The sequence below is a fragment of the Eleginops maclovinus genome, chromosome 3 (assembly GCF_036324505.1).
Source record: "Eleginops maclovinus isolate JMC-PN-2008 ecotype Puerto Natales chromosome 3, JC_Emac_rtc_rv5, whole genome shotgun sequence".
Lineage (NCBI taxonomy): Eukaryota > Metazoa > Chordata > Actinopteri > Perciformes > Eleginopidae > Eleginops > Eleginops maclovinus.
The window spans coordinates 5,877,536-5,893,902 of record NC_086351.1 but is presented as its reverse complement, the minus strand read 5'-3'; the positions used below and the strand labels follow the sequence as shown (position 1 = coordinate 5,893,902).

Genomic DNA, 16,367 nt, shown 5'->3' with positions numbered 1-16,367 from the left:
ATATACATTATTGGCAGGGTAAAAAAAAAAGCCTTTGAATCAGATCATGGGTCACTGAAACCCTATAATGAAACCCATGCCAACAAAATTATATTTGTGGGTTAGAAGACTGGTGACGAAACTCTTAAAACTGAAGATGACTAATATAAATAATTGAGTATGAGTAACAAAGGCAGTTTATTTGAGGTGAACTGGAATAAATACCAATTGAAAAAGTCTAGAACTCAAAATTGTAGTTCAGTAAAAGTTCTAATTTTGCACAAAACTGCATTACAAATGACATAATATACCATTTTTGAGCTGGTAAAGGAGGAGCTTTCTTTTTCCTTGTCTTTTAAAACTATATACTGCCAGATAGCTTCTGAATTTAACCAAGGGATTAATACTGGTTCAACTGGGAGGAAGCAGCTTAGTCTTTATTGACCAAGCTTAGGAACAGGGGGGTGGATTGCTCAAGTCCCTTTGAGACTTTGAGAATAACAGTACACCTCTGGGAACTGCCGAGTTGCCCTCGAGCAAAGCATTTGACCCCTATACTAGGATAGGTTGAATGCAGGATCTAAATTACAATGTGTTTGCGGTGCTTTATGTGTGAACGTGGATTTCATTTGAATCCTCCGTTTCCAAAACTTTTGATCTTCACTTGCAATAAAACATAATCAATGATTGATTGATGAATGGTTGATTACATTTTAATAGCACAGAAGTTAAGTAATAAATATAGCTTGTCCTAATTAAATGACAGGATAGAAATTCCATAAATACTCCAGTTTACTCTGGAACCAATAATCTGTAACAGATTCAAATAAGTTTTAAGTTATTATCAATACAATGCAAGTTTTTTATTATTATCAGGCAGCCCTACATCCATCTGTTAGTGCTGAAGCTATGGTGTGCATATTCAAACAAGATTAAAGCTTAACTGATCTTATGGCAATCGCAGAGCAATGTTGGTTACTACTTAAGAGCATTTCCTGCTGAAATACACATTTAGTGCACGTTCTTCCATGACAGCAAAATGCTCTATGTCTGCAGTGTTCAGATCTCGTTTACACTCTCATAAAGGTGTTATTTAGGGTTATTTGGCACACCAAAAAGTCCACGTCAGGGGAAGACACACAAAGCAACATTACATAAAGTAAATCAAGACAAAAAGAAAAATACAGTCTTAAATTTCAGATTGAACATTTGCCACAACTAGTTTCGATTGCCTTCTTATTCCTAATGTTTTCAATCGTGTTACTATATTGTTTTAGTTCTTGGTAAAAATCGTCAGATTTCGGTTTGGAGTCAGTCCATCTGTTTTCTATAGATATCACATTTCCCTAAAATAAAATTAACTTCGCAAATCTGCGTCCATACTATCAGGTTTGAAGTACACAAACATGTCTCTATCATGGAGTTGTAGTTATTGTTGTTTATTCCACGATTCACTGAACTCGACTCTGCGGTGTGTGTGACAGACAGACGGCGGAAGGAAACGACAACCTCGGCCGCGCGCGCTCACGCCCCTTTCTCTCTGTACACTGCAGACTCCGGCTGACACACACACGTCCAACCTCACACACACATACACACACTTGACTTAAACTACGCACAACAGCACAGACACACAGAGGACCAGGGAGAAATACTATTTTCTGCAATATTACACTGTTCTGCCTGAATGTGACGCGACAACACTGAACGACAACGCCAACCAGTGAGTAGTCTCGTCTTTTAAGCATTTATTGGGCAATCATACGGTTGGATTTGGAATAGTTGAATGGAAAATAATTTAATGCAAGCAAAATGGAAAACCAGTTTTCGTGCGCACATACACAGTCACTCTAAAGCATTATTTGACGAGAAATTGTGTATCTTAAAGACATTTCTGGACAGAATTCGGTAAAAATCAACAAGCCATCGATCTGAATGCTCTCCTTATGTGATGTAAGGTGCTCAATTCTGATCGATGTTCTATTATATTCGCGCTTGATTGATGCGTTAATATGCATTATGATGGACATATAGAAACTCCAGGATGATGCAGTGTCTATCCCATCCACGATATGACCCTACCGGGTTTATTAGGTATCTATCTGTGAAGTAAGGGTTAAATCATTTTCTGGAAGCTCAACCACAGCATTGTGAACATTTGCATCTTGATCGTTGTTAAATGGCTCAGTGTTCCAAAGTGCAACCTCCAGACCACCAGAGGCTTCAAGGGGGAACTCAGTATAAGAGTTGTATAATTTTACAAGTTGTTTTTAGTGGTTAGCACAATGACTGTGAATGACTGGTGATTGCAGGTTCCACCCAGTTGCCCATCCACCTACTGTAAACAGCTAAAATCTTGAAAGTAGCCCAACATGTCAAGTATAGCTGCAAGAATTGACAGTTTCCTGTAAAGGCTCGTCCAGATTTGTTTTAAGGTACAATGAGAAACTATTTCTGGATTCCAGTGATGCATAAAAGTTGGAAGACATTATCGTGGAATTTCCTGCTGGGCTGCCGGATCCTGGTTGAGGTTGATCTTGTTAAACAAACACAATGAAAAGGTGTGCCCACATTCAAATATGCTGGCACTTACTGAAGTTACCTTGAAGGAAAGTTTGTTTCACTTGTGTCCATGCCACTTTATTTGTGAGGATATACTGATTATTTAATCAACTTGTTGGGTGTATGTGGATTGGAATTGTTGCCAACATTGACCTATGCCATTTCCTTTGAGAACAAATGTTAATGTCAGCATTTCAATGAAATGTACTGGACTCTCTAAAGCAGAAATGAAAGCAATCAAGTTAAACAGCATGCCACTCCTATAAAAAAGATAAACACTGACGGTTTGAAGTAAAGACATTTAGGTGCAGAAAAACACAAATAACAACGGTACGCATTTTGGAAACATAGCACTATATCCCATCATTGGCCAGGCTGTTCCCAGCTGACTAAAATAGAGCGGACCTTTAGCTGATGAGTTCCCTTTGTATGCAGCAGAGTTCCAGAAACGCTGTGATGACAGACAACTGAGAAGCATGTCGGCGTGAGGATGCCTCAGTAACACTCTGCTGTTTGGGGGTTCTCAAAGCAATAGTGACTTAGAAGCCGTGCCGTGACAGATGCTAACTTTGATAACGTTTTTATTGTAAAGAAGAACTTCTTTTATCAAAACCTATTCCAAAAATCTGCTGACAATAGAGTGGTATTGAACTGCCTCAGCTAGCAGAGCGTTAGCAGCAATTAGCCATTATTGTTGGCCATGAGTTGTTCAATAGGTCGCTATTGTCAGTACATGTAACGAGTGATGATATGTGTATGCATTTGAATATTTATTACGTTTGTTTACATGTAGGCGGAACTGCAGGACGGAGTCCAGAACAAATTTTCCTTACAGGACAATAAAGTATATTGTATCGTATCGTATCGTATTAGGCCAAGTTCAATGCCAAGCTGAATGGTGTTCACATCTGTCATTGTAGGTGATAAGCAAAGAATAATGTTGCAGGAACTCTCTGCATAAGGTCATCCATTTGTCATCAATGTGTCTGCCTAGCAGTTTGAGTAGCTCCCTGAAGACAAACAAGACAAAGTCAATACTCATTCAGACATATCTGAATGAATCAGGCCATTCAGAGGACTTTCTTTTCATTTGATACCCACAAAGGAAACTAAAAGGTTTATCTTTACTTGAACAGCTCTGCCAGTAGCTTCACTATCCCTTAACTGCCTCAGCATATGAAGGGTCTCGAGGGAACACTAAGAGGGTCTGCCACATTTCAATATCCAGAGATTGTGCCAATGACAGTTGCTGTGGCTTTTCTGAAATAGCGAGCGGGGTGTCTCAGGGGCACATATAGATAGCAAATGTGATTCCAGCTGGCGCTCTGGCATCCAAGTCTTAATGATAGGGTTGTTGATTGAGTGTTTCTTCTCATACTCTTTGAGCTGTGTATCAAGTTGCGTGACCATTGTTGAACAGAGCTACTTTTGCCGTTACATGAAATAAACAGCTGATGAGGATTACTCAGCTGTCGCTCCAAACCCTGAGGGGGGCTCTTAATCATGTGTGTGTTGAACTTGTATCCATGTGAAAAGCATCATCAGTTTAATTTAGTTTTACTATATCAAACACATCTATTCACCCTACTCTGCACTTTGTCAATGCAATGATGAAGAGCTGCTATTGTAGTTTTGAAAGTTGTTCCTGCTAGCACTCTGTGGTTCCTGGAAAAAAAAAAAAAAAGATGACCACAAGTGTCCATTACGATACCAGTCAAACAAGTATAGCAGACTCGTATACATAATGAAACAAGCATTGGCTAATCAATAATCACAATTAAATAAGTCAGAATAAAACCCCCCAGGGACAAGAAGCATGGACTTTGAACCAGGAAAGATGTTGTTTTGTGTTGCTGTGTCATTGTTTGACCTTGTCATGAGTTGAAGGATTAAGAGAAACGTTGAAAAATGTAATTGCAATAATAGTAAAGGTTGTTTCAATGGTTGACTTACACATGGATACAGTTGGCATTTGATGAAGTAATTGTAGTGTTGTGATTTAGTAAAGATAAGAAAGCAGACATTAGAGACAATTGAACTACAAGTCCTCGCAACACAAGTACAGTTAGACACGTGTGAGTGCATGTGTCAGTAACTCCGTTTTGTGCGCAAATCCAGTAGTGAGTGATTAAAGAGCGAGCTTACCACAGACTTTTAGAGAGGCTGAAATCGCAGTGATTAGCCTGCCGACCACACAACGTGAGGCGGACAGCTGCACCTGGTTATCAATCGAGCTTTAGAGAAAAGCTATCGAAACACATCACACCATTCAATGTCCCCAAACTAGTTTTTATACTGAATATGAAAGGCAGACTCTATTATGGGCATGTACTTTACATACAGTCATAATGAAACGTTACTTTGGCTGTGAAACCTCAGCTCTGTGAAGCTGTTCTGTATACAGACTGCTGAAGCCCAATCAAGACTATTTTCAGCCATATGTTGGTTTTAAACATTGCATTACAGCAAATGTAGAATAATCCAGTCACGTTTTCCACATCCAAGGCCCACTTCCTCTTCAATATAAAGCAAAATTAGGAAGGTTGTTACAATGTATTTATTTTACCGGTTTAGCTACCATGTGCTGGAAAGGGGCACATCTGAATGCCATTCTTAAAATGTGCAGAGTAAGCTGAATCAACGGTCTGTTGCAGCTAGACCTTCAGGAAATTATTCTCTGAAAGCCAAAAACAACAAGCTGCCAGGAATAAGGAGAGTGGGAAATTCAATGAGCACGAGGAGGAGATGAGGGAAGATAGATCCATTTCAAGATTCTCCAAAGTAGTAGCTAGGATGCACACTTGGACCACCATGTGATAGCGTGTGCTGGTTTTTAAAATCCCTGTCATGTGTAGTAGGCAATTTCCGCCTTCGTAAGTCCCTGAAGAGGACTTTCATAATGAAAGATCAATTATTTTATCCCTGGCATTTACCATACCCGGAGGATCATATGTCATAGATAATGCCTCGTGGACCTTGGAAAGAAGTACATGCTATAGAGATGAGTCGAAAGGAACATCCTTTGAAGTGAAAAGTATGCTGAGGTCTGACTTCAGCTTCATTTCAAAGCTAGCATCTCTCTGGAAGCAGATTCACAGCACTGACTACATGCAAATGTGATACTTCAAGTAGCCACAGAGGAAATAATCTTATGTTTCCATCTAGTTGGTTTAACTTTTAAGTAACCTTATATTTCCCGTAAATACTTCTCCATTTTTGATACTTTGCATTGTATTTGACAAGATCATAGCAAAACCTTGTTTGTCGTTTCTTCCCTAAAATGATCAGCTCTGTCAATTGTGCTAAATATTTAAAACCACATCTCTTCAGAGCTTTAACTTTCTCTTGTTGTCCCTTTCTCAGCAGCTGTCATGTGTAGCTGTGTGAAGTTCATACGTTTTAACTTAATTAAAATAAAGTGTGTAAATGATACTGAATGTGTGATGAAGTGGTGAGGCTTAGAGATTAAGGACACTTTTATGAGTTTATTATTAAAAGGAATGACATGACATCATGAGACTTTAAAATAAATAATAGTCACACCGTCTTTCCTTTTTTCACCTTATTTGGAAACTGTGTTTTCCTTTAATTTAAGACATTTTCGTTTCCAGATTTGATATTATTCTGGGTGATTAACTATATATCTTCTGCAGTGGATAACAATAATTCTCACTGATATCTGTATCTTTGTATTTAATTGCAGGCTCAAAGTAGGCAGATGACTGACATGAGACAGCCCTCTATGCAAATGATCAGAGACTAAATAAAAACGTTTGGATGCCCAACACTATTGCCTTCTTCCTTTTTTTACAGCTGTTCGGTTTTTCTTCTTTCAGTTTTTGTGTTGAGACGCTTTTGAAATCTCTCTCGGTTGACTCATCTCTGTCGGATATTGTCTTTCATGTATTTTTGACTCTTGGATTTGTTTAAATGTTTTTAATTGTTCATACAATTGTTAACTCAGAGGATAAATATCCATTCTTCGAAAACCATTGGCTTGAAAAGGTTACTAAAAAAGACAAGTATTGTTTTCCAAATTTAGATTTGATTGAATCCTAACTCGGTTGTATTACTCTTGTGCAACAGTCTGAGGGTTGGCTGCAGTGATGTCCAGATCGCCAAAATCAGCCTCGAGGTCTCGGAGCCGCACCAGGTCCCGGTCTAGATCCCGCTCCAGCTCTCGCTCCAGGAGCCGCTCCAGATCCCGATCGAGGAAGCGCCACTACCGGTAAAGTCCCATTTCATGAATAACAAACAAAACAATATTGTTGCTGAACAATCTATTTGTGTTTCTGTAGTCAATGCATCTGTGCCTTGGCAGATTCTTGAAAAAGGTTTCATAGTTTGTATGAATGCCATAACCCAGCTAATGCTTGAAGAATGAATTACTGTGATGAGGAAAAAGAAAACTAGCAGCAGGTGCAGCAGGCTGAGTGCTGTCTCGTCATGCACAGACATCAGTATTATTAAATCATCCTTTATTTTCCGCTAAGCTAATTTTACACTTAAACTCTGTCTAGTCAATCTTGCCTTAAGGAATAGACAAAACAATTTACTTGTAAGACTTGACAAAAATGTGTACCGGTAGTTCTATTGTGACAGTGGGAAAGGCACCAACAGGTCTGTGCTCTGTTATAAGAATCAGTCTTCTCAGCTACATGATCTTTTTTTTATTTCCATCTGCAAGACCTGTCTTGTCCTGGACTTTATGACTTTGGTTCTCATGAACTCACAAAGCTAGTGCAGCGTATTAAATGGATTTGGGCCGGACTCAAACTCTGGAGTCGGCTACTGTATCGAGAGGAAATTGACGTTTGAGAGAGAGTTCAGCTGCCGGTTTGTGAATTTACTTAAGTTAGAGTGAATATTATTTCAGCTTGCACTGCATGCAACAATTCCATATTCGGCTGCCTCTGTGCCATATCAAAATATTTATCAAGACTTTAATCAAGAAGTGCAGCATTTGTTGGTTTGTTATGCTGGATAAAAATGTGGGGTTATCTAATGGCTAAACTGCACGTTAGTAAGAAAAACAAAGGCTTCACTCTAATGCCTTTGCTGTTCCTGGCAGAATAACTGGCATGGCAATAAAAGTCAAAGACGGCTCATTTCCTGGCAGTGTGGCAGCATTTCTTTTTCAAATTGGCATAAAGCTGGACGTGGAAGGAATCTAATGTTTTTTCACATCCTGAGCACACCTTGCACGTAGGCAAATGGATTTGTGGTCACACTGGACTTGTTCAAGCCTCGAAGCACACATTGAAATTAGGTGTATATAAACACATATTCAGATACAAAAACCAACAACACATTTTATCTCTATCTGGGCAAATCATCTCCAACATGTCTGATCTCAAAACAAATGGTTTCAATTTGGAGAATATCTTCCTTTTAATCACAGTAGCGAAAAAAGCCATGGATACAGACTGTGTTTTATTAAAAACAAATTGATGTGACTTATTTCATGTTTAGCCTAATAAGAGAAGCTAAAGTGATTCTGGCTGAAACATTACATTAAGACTAAATTCAGATGTGGATATCTGCAGGATTATCGTGTCAAGATATTAAAAGTCTCACCAAACTGGTTCGGCAGCCCGGCAAGCACAGAGTCAGGATTGGAGTAGGAGTTTTTTTTTCCATGCTCCATATGACTCGCTGCTCCACCAGTTGGCCAGACGAGATGTAGTATCCATAGCTCACACTGTGAGTGTGCAGTGCTGCTCAGTGCGCTGCTTTCTTTACTCACTCTGTATTCCAATGCAAAAACACACTAGGTGAGTCTTGTGCTTTTTTTAAGCCTTTGAATATGGTTTTAACATTTATTTGCATGAAGTGTGGTGCTGTTTTGGGCTGTCAATTCAAACTATTGTATCTGCAATATATGTAGGCTTTGTAACCCTAACCCTAACTTCTCATATGTTCCTTTTTTTTTAAATGAAAAGTATAATACGGACATTGTCTGAGGAGTTACTTTTTATTTAGTGACAGTTGTAGGAAAGTTGCAAAAGAAGTAGCTGTAGAGAAAATGCTTTTAGAACAAGGCTAGTTTGACGTCTACACTGGATTTGCTCCGTTTATATTCAAAAGTTGTGTTGAAATGCTTGAAAGATGCATGTTGGGCTGACTGAACCACTGTTTTAAATAAGAGAACATACTATCTCATTGCTTAAAACTGTGTTTAAGGTTCATGCTAGTGGACGACACAAGGCTTTTTTTTATCAGAAGTGCAGTAGAGCCCCCATGTGGCCGAGTTGGTCCCTGCAGCCTGGCCAGAACCACCGTGTGAAGTCTGCTTTCTCCATGCAGCGCTCCTCATGTGGGCTGTTCTGTACTGACACGTGTTTTGTCAATCCCAAACGATTTATGATGTTGGATGCAACTTTATGTGGATATGTTTTATATAAGTGTGTGCATGTCTGTAGGCCAATGGTTAACCTAACTTCACCTTATGTTTAAAGTATTTTCTGAGTGGCAGTGTTGTTTTGCTTTAAGTGATTACTTCTATGGTTTCACTGTCCCGATATTTTATGGTATATGTTTTAATTTTCAAATGTATTTATCAATTAAAACCACCAAAAACAACAAACATTCATTCAATACCTGTAGTTTGCAAGCACGTTATCATACCCAGGTCAGGCGACCAATGATTATATAAATTATGATTATATACACACCGGTCTACGATACACATTGCCTCAAATATTTGTATTAATTACTGACCAGTTTATAATTGTCTTATTGTATTGAGCTATATCATCACTGTCACTGTCATTTCACCATCATTCATGTACTGTCTGTCTGCTTAGAAAAGGTTTGTAAGAGAGACTACACTAGACAGATGTGAAGTGTAAAGGCAGTGCTGTATTTAATTTCATTACATTCATCAAAAAAAGGGCCAAAAACTACACAACTACAATTGTGCTCATCTTTGGAAGAAAAAAGGCAATAACTAGGTTCTTTCTTTACCCTCTCGCTTTCACTCACAGCTCTAGGTCTCGGTCATGGTCAAGATCTCGTTCTCCATCTCACAACCGGGAGAAGAAATACCCGAGGGGATACCAGAACGGCCGTGAGTTCCGGGGCTACCACCGCGGCTTCCGGAGGCCGTACAACTTCAGGGGGCGGGGGCGGGGCTTCTTCCCACGTGGACGTTACCAGCGTGGCGGTGGGGGAGGTGGCTACAACAACAACAACAATAACAACTTCCGCCCCAACTGGAAGAATTGGAAGCAGCAGTACCCTCAAAAACAGCAGCAGCAACAACAGCAAAACCAGCAGCAGCAGCCAAACCATGCACGAGGACGCTCTCACAACCTCCAGGAGCGCTCTGGAAGCCCCCCTCGTGGTCACTCTCACCACTCAGACCGATCCTCCTCGCCTTTATCCAGACACTCGCAGCATTCTTCCTCTTCCTCACACTCCTCCTCTCCCAAATGGAAGCCAGCCTTGTTGCTGACTAATCCAAACTCCAAAGATGTGAAAGACGAGCTTTCTGTCTCCAATGAGGCCCAAAAGGGAGGAGGGGGAGATGAGGAGCCAGCGGAGCCTGTCAGTGTGTTGGCAGGAGATGCTAAAGAAAGCGGCTGCAGTGGGAAAGCTGAGGGGAACTGGCAAGGCCTGACGGACTGCAGCAGCAGTCCAAAGAGAGCCAGTAGCCTGGCAAGCTCTGCTGTTATTGTTGGTCCGAACAACCAGTTTACCAACCAGTCTAGTCCTTCCCCTAAAATCACAAAGGACATCAGCAATGGCGCCCCCTCCTGGAGGACGGTGGGTAGTTCACCCTCAACAAAAAAACCCTCTAATGAAGGTCTAAATCCAATGCTCTCCAGCTTTGACTTCTTCTCCAACGAGGAATACCTGGATGGAGATAAAACTGCCATCTCCATTGCCTTCAGACAGTAAGACTGGTCTTACTCTTTTTTAAATCATATTAATTCTCACGAGTTTATCAATCTATACAAGCTCTAGAGATATACAAAAAAATAAATGTTTGGAGGGTTAGGGGGATTCAAAATATGATATTTGTCGACATTGTCTTTGAATGAAATTCTGCATGTGTTAACGTCCTTCTGTCATGATTGAATACATAATTATTATAGTAAATGCTATTTGTAAGGCCTCTCATGACATCTTGTCGTACAAACGATTGGTTTCACTTGTACAGCTGTCTCATGCCCAGTTAGATTCAGTTCTTCATCTCTTTGTCTTTCTTTAGGTTTTTGGAGGAGCAAAATAAAAAAGCCAAAGCTTTGGAAAATGGCAAGAAAACAGATGCAAATGATGTGGAAATGGAACAAGGGAAAGTGAATGGCAGAGCAGCCAAGAATATTTCTGACCCAGTGTCAAGAAAATACAACGACGACAATGGTGATGAAGTGTCTCTGAACAGCTTTCTGAAAGCTTCTCCCTTTCTGTCTGCTGACGGGGAGGAAGAGGAGGAGATGATAGTCAAGCCTCATTCAAAGTCACTTCACAAAGACTGGCAAAATGGGGAAGAGTCCTCTAAGACAAAGATCAGGGTCACACACTCAGCCCGGGAGCTGTTTGATGAATGCTTTAGCAAATGGCAAAATGTGAGTTATTCAAAGGCTGCTAGCTGTGACCTTGACTCCGCGGCAGAAGATGTATATCTTAGTCGAAAGCAGGATAGAGTAGCGGCAATATCTGCTGCCCTCGCTAAGAGGGAGATGGCAGGAAAATTTGAGGAACTGTCACCAGACATGGCAGGTAAAGCCAGGAAGATGACAAACTCTCCCTCTATCCCATCTCCTACACCACCACCATGGAGGAACCCTGACGTAGAGCTCAGGGGAGAGGACACTCCTTTCATGTCCTCACGAAAACAGGAACCAAAAGTAAATGTCAGAATGGATTTCCTCGGAGAGAGGCTGATGAGGTGAGCATCACATAATGATTCCTTGTCCCATACTGTGTCTGTCCTCAGGAGGTCAGACGTCATATCTGTACCTCCAGCTGAGGCAGTAGAAGCTAATATAACTGTATGGTGTACTGATTTGTTAAGAAAATGATATAATGAAGACTTTAACCGTTTTAATACTGTTCCATGTGATCTGACAACTGTTTTTAGTGTATATTAAATCAAAAAGCAACAGACTAAATACTTTTTTGTTGTCATTTTCAGCTCTAATATTTTAGCTGAGGAGCGACAGTTGTCCCAGGATCTTGTTCAGTCCTCAAAAAAGGATCAGGAGTTTCGCTCTATCTTTCAACATGTTCAGGCTCCTCAGTTACAGAGGAGTCCCTCCGAGCTGTTTGCTCAACACATAGTCACCATCGTTCACCACATTAAAGGTAAGTCCTGTTGCTGTCCACAGTGGAGTAATCTCATCACACCACATGGTTAATAATGAGAGAAGGACAACTTCTTTCTATGCAAACAGATGGTGTTTTTGAATGTTATAAAATCTATCGCATATGGCAATTTCAATTGAAATGAAGTATCACAGTGGGATTTAAAAGGGACTGCCACAAGAAGCACAAATGCCTCTAACAGCTGTTATTAATGTTTTCCTGCACAGCTCAGCACTTTCCGTCCTCTGGAATGACTCTAAACGAGCGGTTCACCATGTACCAAAGACGAGCTGCAGAGAAGGAATTGATGAAGCCAAGAAAAAGCCCAGAGATACACAGGTAGAGTCGCCTATTGAGTGACCCTCTCACCTTCAGTGTGCTGTGGCTTCACCTCCTCTTTTAACAGCTTTCAGGTATTTCTCTCACCTTTCCTACCTGAAAATCAACAGACTATCTTTGCTTATGTTTTTCTTATGCTTGATGGAGGACCTTTTTTTTTTCACACCCGATTTTCTTTTCTTTTTGTCTGTTTGTGTCGTCCCTGCAGTTCAATGTAGCCAAGTTTGTCATTGTGGCCCCTGTACCGTAGTTCCTGAATATGTGCAATAAATGATCATGTCTGAATTGTTTTTCTTTCTCACAGGAGAATTGACGTTTCACCAAGAGCTTTTAAGAAACACTCTCAACTTTTTGAGGCGATGAAAAGCTCAGAGGATGGCACTTACAAGGTGACTGAATATTTTGCAGTATGAATTGTGTTGGAAAAACAAACACCAGCAAACGAATGAGCAAGCCAGATGCCTTTAGACTGCACTCTCTGAAAGCCTGTGGCTTACCTTGAGGGAGATGCACAGTCTAAGAAATGCAAATGCAAAATAAGGCACTTTGACTTTGTTGTTTGTTATATGTCACCTTCTCACATGGTGAATTGCTTAGACTGTGGGCAAGAGCCTGACCAAGGCTAATGAATCATATAAGTTCAGAAAAGGAAGTCACTGTGCCAAAGCTGTTCAAAGGACTCTAAGACATTGTCTTCGTAAGTATTCTTTAACAAAATAAAGAACGGAAATTAGCGACAGCAAGCACCTTTATGCAACTGTGTTTAAATACATGCCTAACTTTCTGAGTAAACCCTCACAATACTTCTTTATTGATGAGCATGCACACTTATGGTCAAGCATTTGTAAACATGAGGGGTGAAAACTACTAAACATTGAACTTCAATTAGCATGAACAGTCCTATCATCTTTTTCTTCCCCATTTTTAAAGAACCATACCAGTCATTTTGCCATTCATACAGTAACTCATCTAGGCAGTTTGTAAACTTTTAAATCAGTGTGATGACACATTTAAAGTGACTTGAATCTTGTTTGAAATAGGCAATACATCACCGTGAACATTCAGGGATTGCTTTAAAAAGACTTGGTTTTAAAATACCTGAAAGAACCATGTCTGTGATGCTCACAGATGTTCAAGTGGAAGACATGTCATACATGGAAGACAAAGGAGCAAAGATCATGTGAAAAAATGCTGGACCATGTGTTGCTGTAGTGCAGCAGAGTCTTGGAGTGGAGCCGTGGATTCTGGACTTTCCCACAAGCATAAATGCACCAGTAAGGAGGACCACTTGATTTTAACCCAAGATACAGCTGACTAAATATTGACGGTGATGAATTGCCTATCTGCAGCAAATCTTAAGTCTTTTGAAGTAGATATTTGTACCAGATTAAAAAAAAAGCTGCTGTGAAGGCAGAAATCAAGCTAAAACATTTGCTCTGAAGAATGGCTCAGATTTTAAGGAAATCCTAAACATGCAAAACTACTGGTTTGGCCCTTTAAGTGCTCTAGAAAATTCCCTCCAGAATGGCTTGGTTTTATTTATGCCAGCTGGCTGTTACCCAGGTTTCCCCCCCTTTACCCATGGACCTTACTGTTTAAAGCCGACTGATAGCAGCTACATGCTAATCCAAAGTCTATCCACGACGTTGTGTTCTGTTTTTGATTTGCTCAGGATGGCGTGGATAAAATAAAGGAGGATCCAATGGATCTTCGTTTGGATATTGAACGCCGTAAGAAATATTCCAGCCATGAGGGAGATTGTAATCGGGGAAAAGCTGTGGGAGAGTCCCCAGATTCTAGTGGAGAGAGATCTTTGGAGAAGTTCTCGAAAAGCCGAAAGAGATCAAAGTATGTGAAACTGTCGTGTAATGTTTAGAAAAAGCTACAAATGTTTTTGGCCGTGAAAGATTTTGAATGTACCTTTTTGACCTTCTAGGAAAGGTGAAAAGAAGCGCAGTCATTCAAGTTCATCTTCTTCCTCCTCGTCTTCTAAGTCCCATAAAGAAGATCAGCCCCATGGCAAGTCTGATCCCAAAGAAAAAGGCCTTCGACAGAGCCAGACTGGGTCAAACAGAGTCAACAGGACCAGTCGAAGGAGGAAGGCCAGAGGAGGATTTGTAAGTTTAACGCATGATGGGGGAGCATAGTTTGGAACAATGGCTTCGTAAACTTACACTGTAAATTGTTCTTGCCTTATTATCTGTTTACAGCAAGTCCGAATACGTGGCCGGAGCTGGAACAGAGGCAATAATCAGGGAAACAGTTCACATAGCAACCCCATAGCAAACATGGAAGTAGAACCAAAAAGTGAAGACTGGGACCCCGAGTTCACTCCCAAGAGCAGAAAATACTACCTGGTAGGATCTTAACCATTCAGTCCTGCCATCTTTGTTTAAATTAATCACATGGTGTTGTTTAATCTATAGCTCAAGTTTGTAAATAACAACACTTTATACTTTTTCTCTCAGCACGACGACAGAGAACGAGAAGCAGAGTGCAAGTGGTTTGACAACCGAGGGCGCGGACGTGGAAGCGCTTCGCGTGGAAGGGCTCGATTTATCATCCGCAAAGCCACCGGAGGCCCCAACACCAACAGCCCCAAATGGGCCCATGACAAGTTCCAGATCAACGGGGAGCAAGACAACGCTCAGGAAGAGGAGAGTCAACAGGACCATAAAGATGGAGGAATGGAAGGGGAGAAGACTTGAGCAGTTAAGCAGTATGCTGAAAATCTTAATTTTTCTTCTGTGCTTTTAAACAATCTCACTTGGTGATTCTACACAGCACAATGGACTCTTTTAAGACCCTTTTAGACTTTAATGTCAGCGTAAAGTACTGACTTAACTTTAAACATAACTATTTTCGACATAAGGATAGAACTCATATCTAGTAGATGCACTGTTTAAGGTTGAATTGATGTTTCTCATACAAATGTGGATTTAAGTTACATATTTTTAGCTTTTTATGGTTAGAGGGGAAAATGTTTCATTGTTAGAAAAAGAAAATTGTTTTTTGAGAAAGAAAATCATATCCTAGATAAAATCAGCGTGTGCCTTATACTTGTGCAACTGAAGACATGTTTTGTGAGTGGGTAACAAGATAAATCATTTATAACTTTCTAGAAAAAGCAGGCTTTTGTTTTCAGCTGTGTCTTATCTGGATTTAATTGCAGCAATAAAAACAACGTAGGACATGTTGATATAATGCAACACTCTACAAAGACCCTGATCTGACACGGGACCAAACTGTAAGGGGTCAAAGGTTATGCTCTACTATCCTTCTTTGTACAACACCCAACAGATCAACACAACTAGCTGGTGTAGATGTTTCTCATTAAACATTTTAACATCAACAAAATGCTCTTTGCTTCATCGTGGATAACACTTATCAATGTGTAGTATTGGTGTTGATTATACTCTTTTCCCAAACGTGGAGTTTAACTTCTGTAAAGGAATTCCCCTCTTTATACTGATGTGCTTTTCATTTGTGGCTTTGATACAAGCCAATGAGGATTTAATCACTTATGTAAGTTGTGTTCAACGGTGTCAAAATTGTGGGGAAAACACTCAAATTAGCCTCTGTTTAGAGTAAAAAATGTTAGTTATCATCACTAAATGACTTGAAGTCTAGAATAAAGCTCATCTGTGTGTGTAAAACTGCCATTATCATTGAATTACATTTACATTTAAGTGCCTTGCTGTGGATCCGCTGGTCTTATTTGTACAATTCAGGCCACCAGATTCACATTTTACTGTTTTAAGTGTCGCCTGCGTTGAGAATATTGCTTTTTTAAAAATAGATGTTGATAATGTTTTTTCTTCTTGGAGACTGTAAATTAAAGAGACACTGATTACTTTAATGTCTGCCTTTTTTTGAGAAAAAAATCAAGCAATCTGTGGCCTAATGCATGTCCGCAGCTAGATGATGACTTTCTTTAACAGTGACACCAGAGAGGATTAACATATACGTAAACAAACGGATGAGTCTATCTCGTTAATACACACCTAGAGAACAATACGACTGCACTTGCTGTTTGCAAATTTTTATTCACAGAGCGCCCCGATCACAACACACCAATTGTTTCTCATTGTAAACAAATGAATGCATCAGCTGCCCAGGAAAATGACTACATGGTTTGCAAGTCTTCCGATGACACCGCTATCTTTTGTTTCATA

The 16,367-nt window shown here is 40.1% G+C and overlaps 1 protein-coding gene and 1 long non-coding RNA gene across 2 annotated transcripts; one reads left to right on the top strand and one right to left on the bottom strand.

The window, feature by feature from the left end:
* The first annotated feature begins 1,526 nt into the window (after positions 1-1,526).
* thrap3a (thyroid hormone receptor associated protein 3a) lies at positions 1,527-16,051 on the top strand. Its single transcript, XM_063878646.1, is given in 13 exon segments — positions 1,527-1,702; positions 6,628-6,769; positions 9,528-10,439; positions 10,757-11,437; positions 11,684-11,853; positions 12,081-12,192; positions 12,497-12,581; positions 13,865-14,040; positions 14,129-14,231; positions 14,233-14,296; positions 14,299-14,309; positions 14,403-14,549; positions 14,661-16,051. Coding segments are annotated over 12 exon segments (2,823 nt in total). The 5' UTR covers positions 1,527-1,702; positions 6,628-6,647; the 3' UTR covers positions 14,901-16,051.
* Positions 6,463-8,339, bottom strand: LOC134861437 (uncharacterized). The gene is made up of 2 exons (XR_010165410.1): positions 8,119-8,339; positions 6,463-6,763 (listed from the first exon to the last, which is right to left on the bottom strand). It is a non-coding gene; the product is annotated as an uncharacterized LOC134861437 (long non-coding RNA).
* Positions 16,052-16,367: the final 316 nt, after the last annotated feature.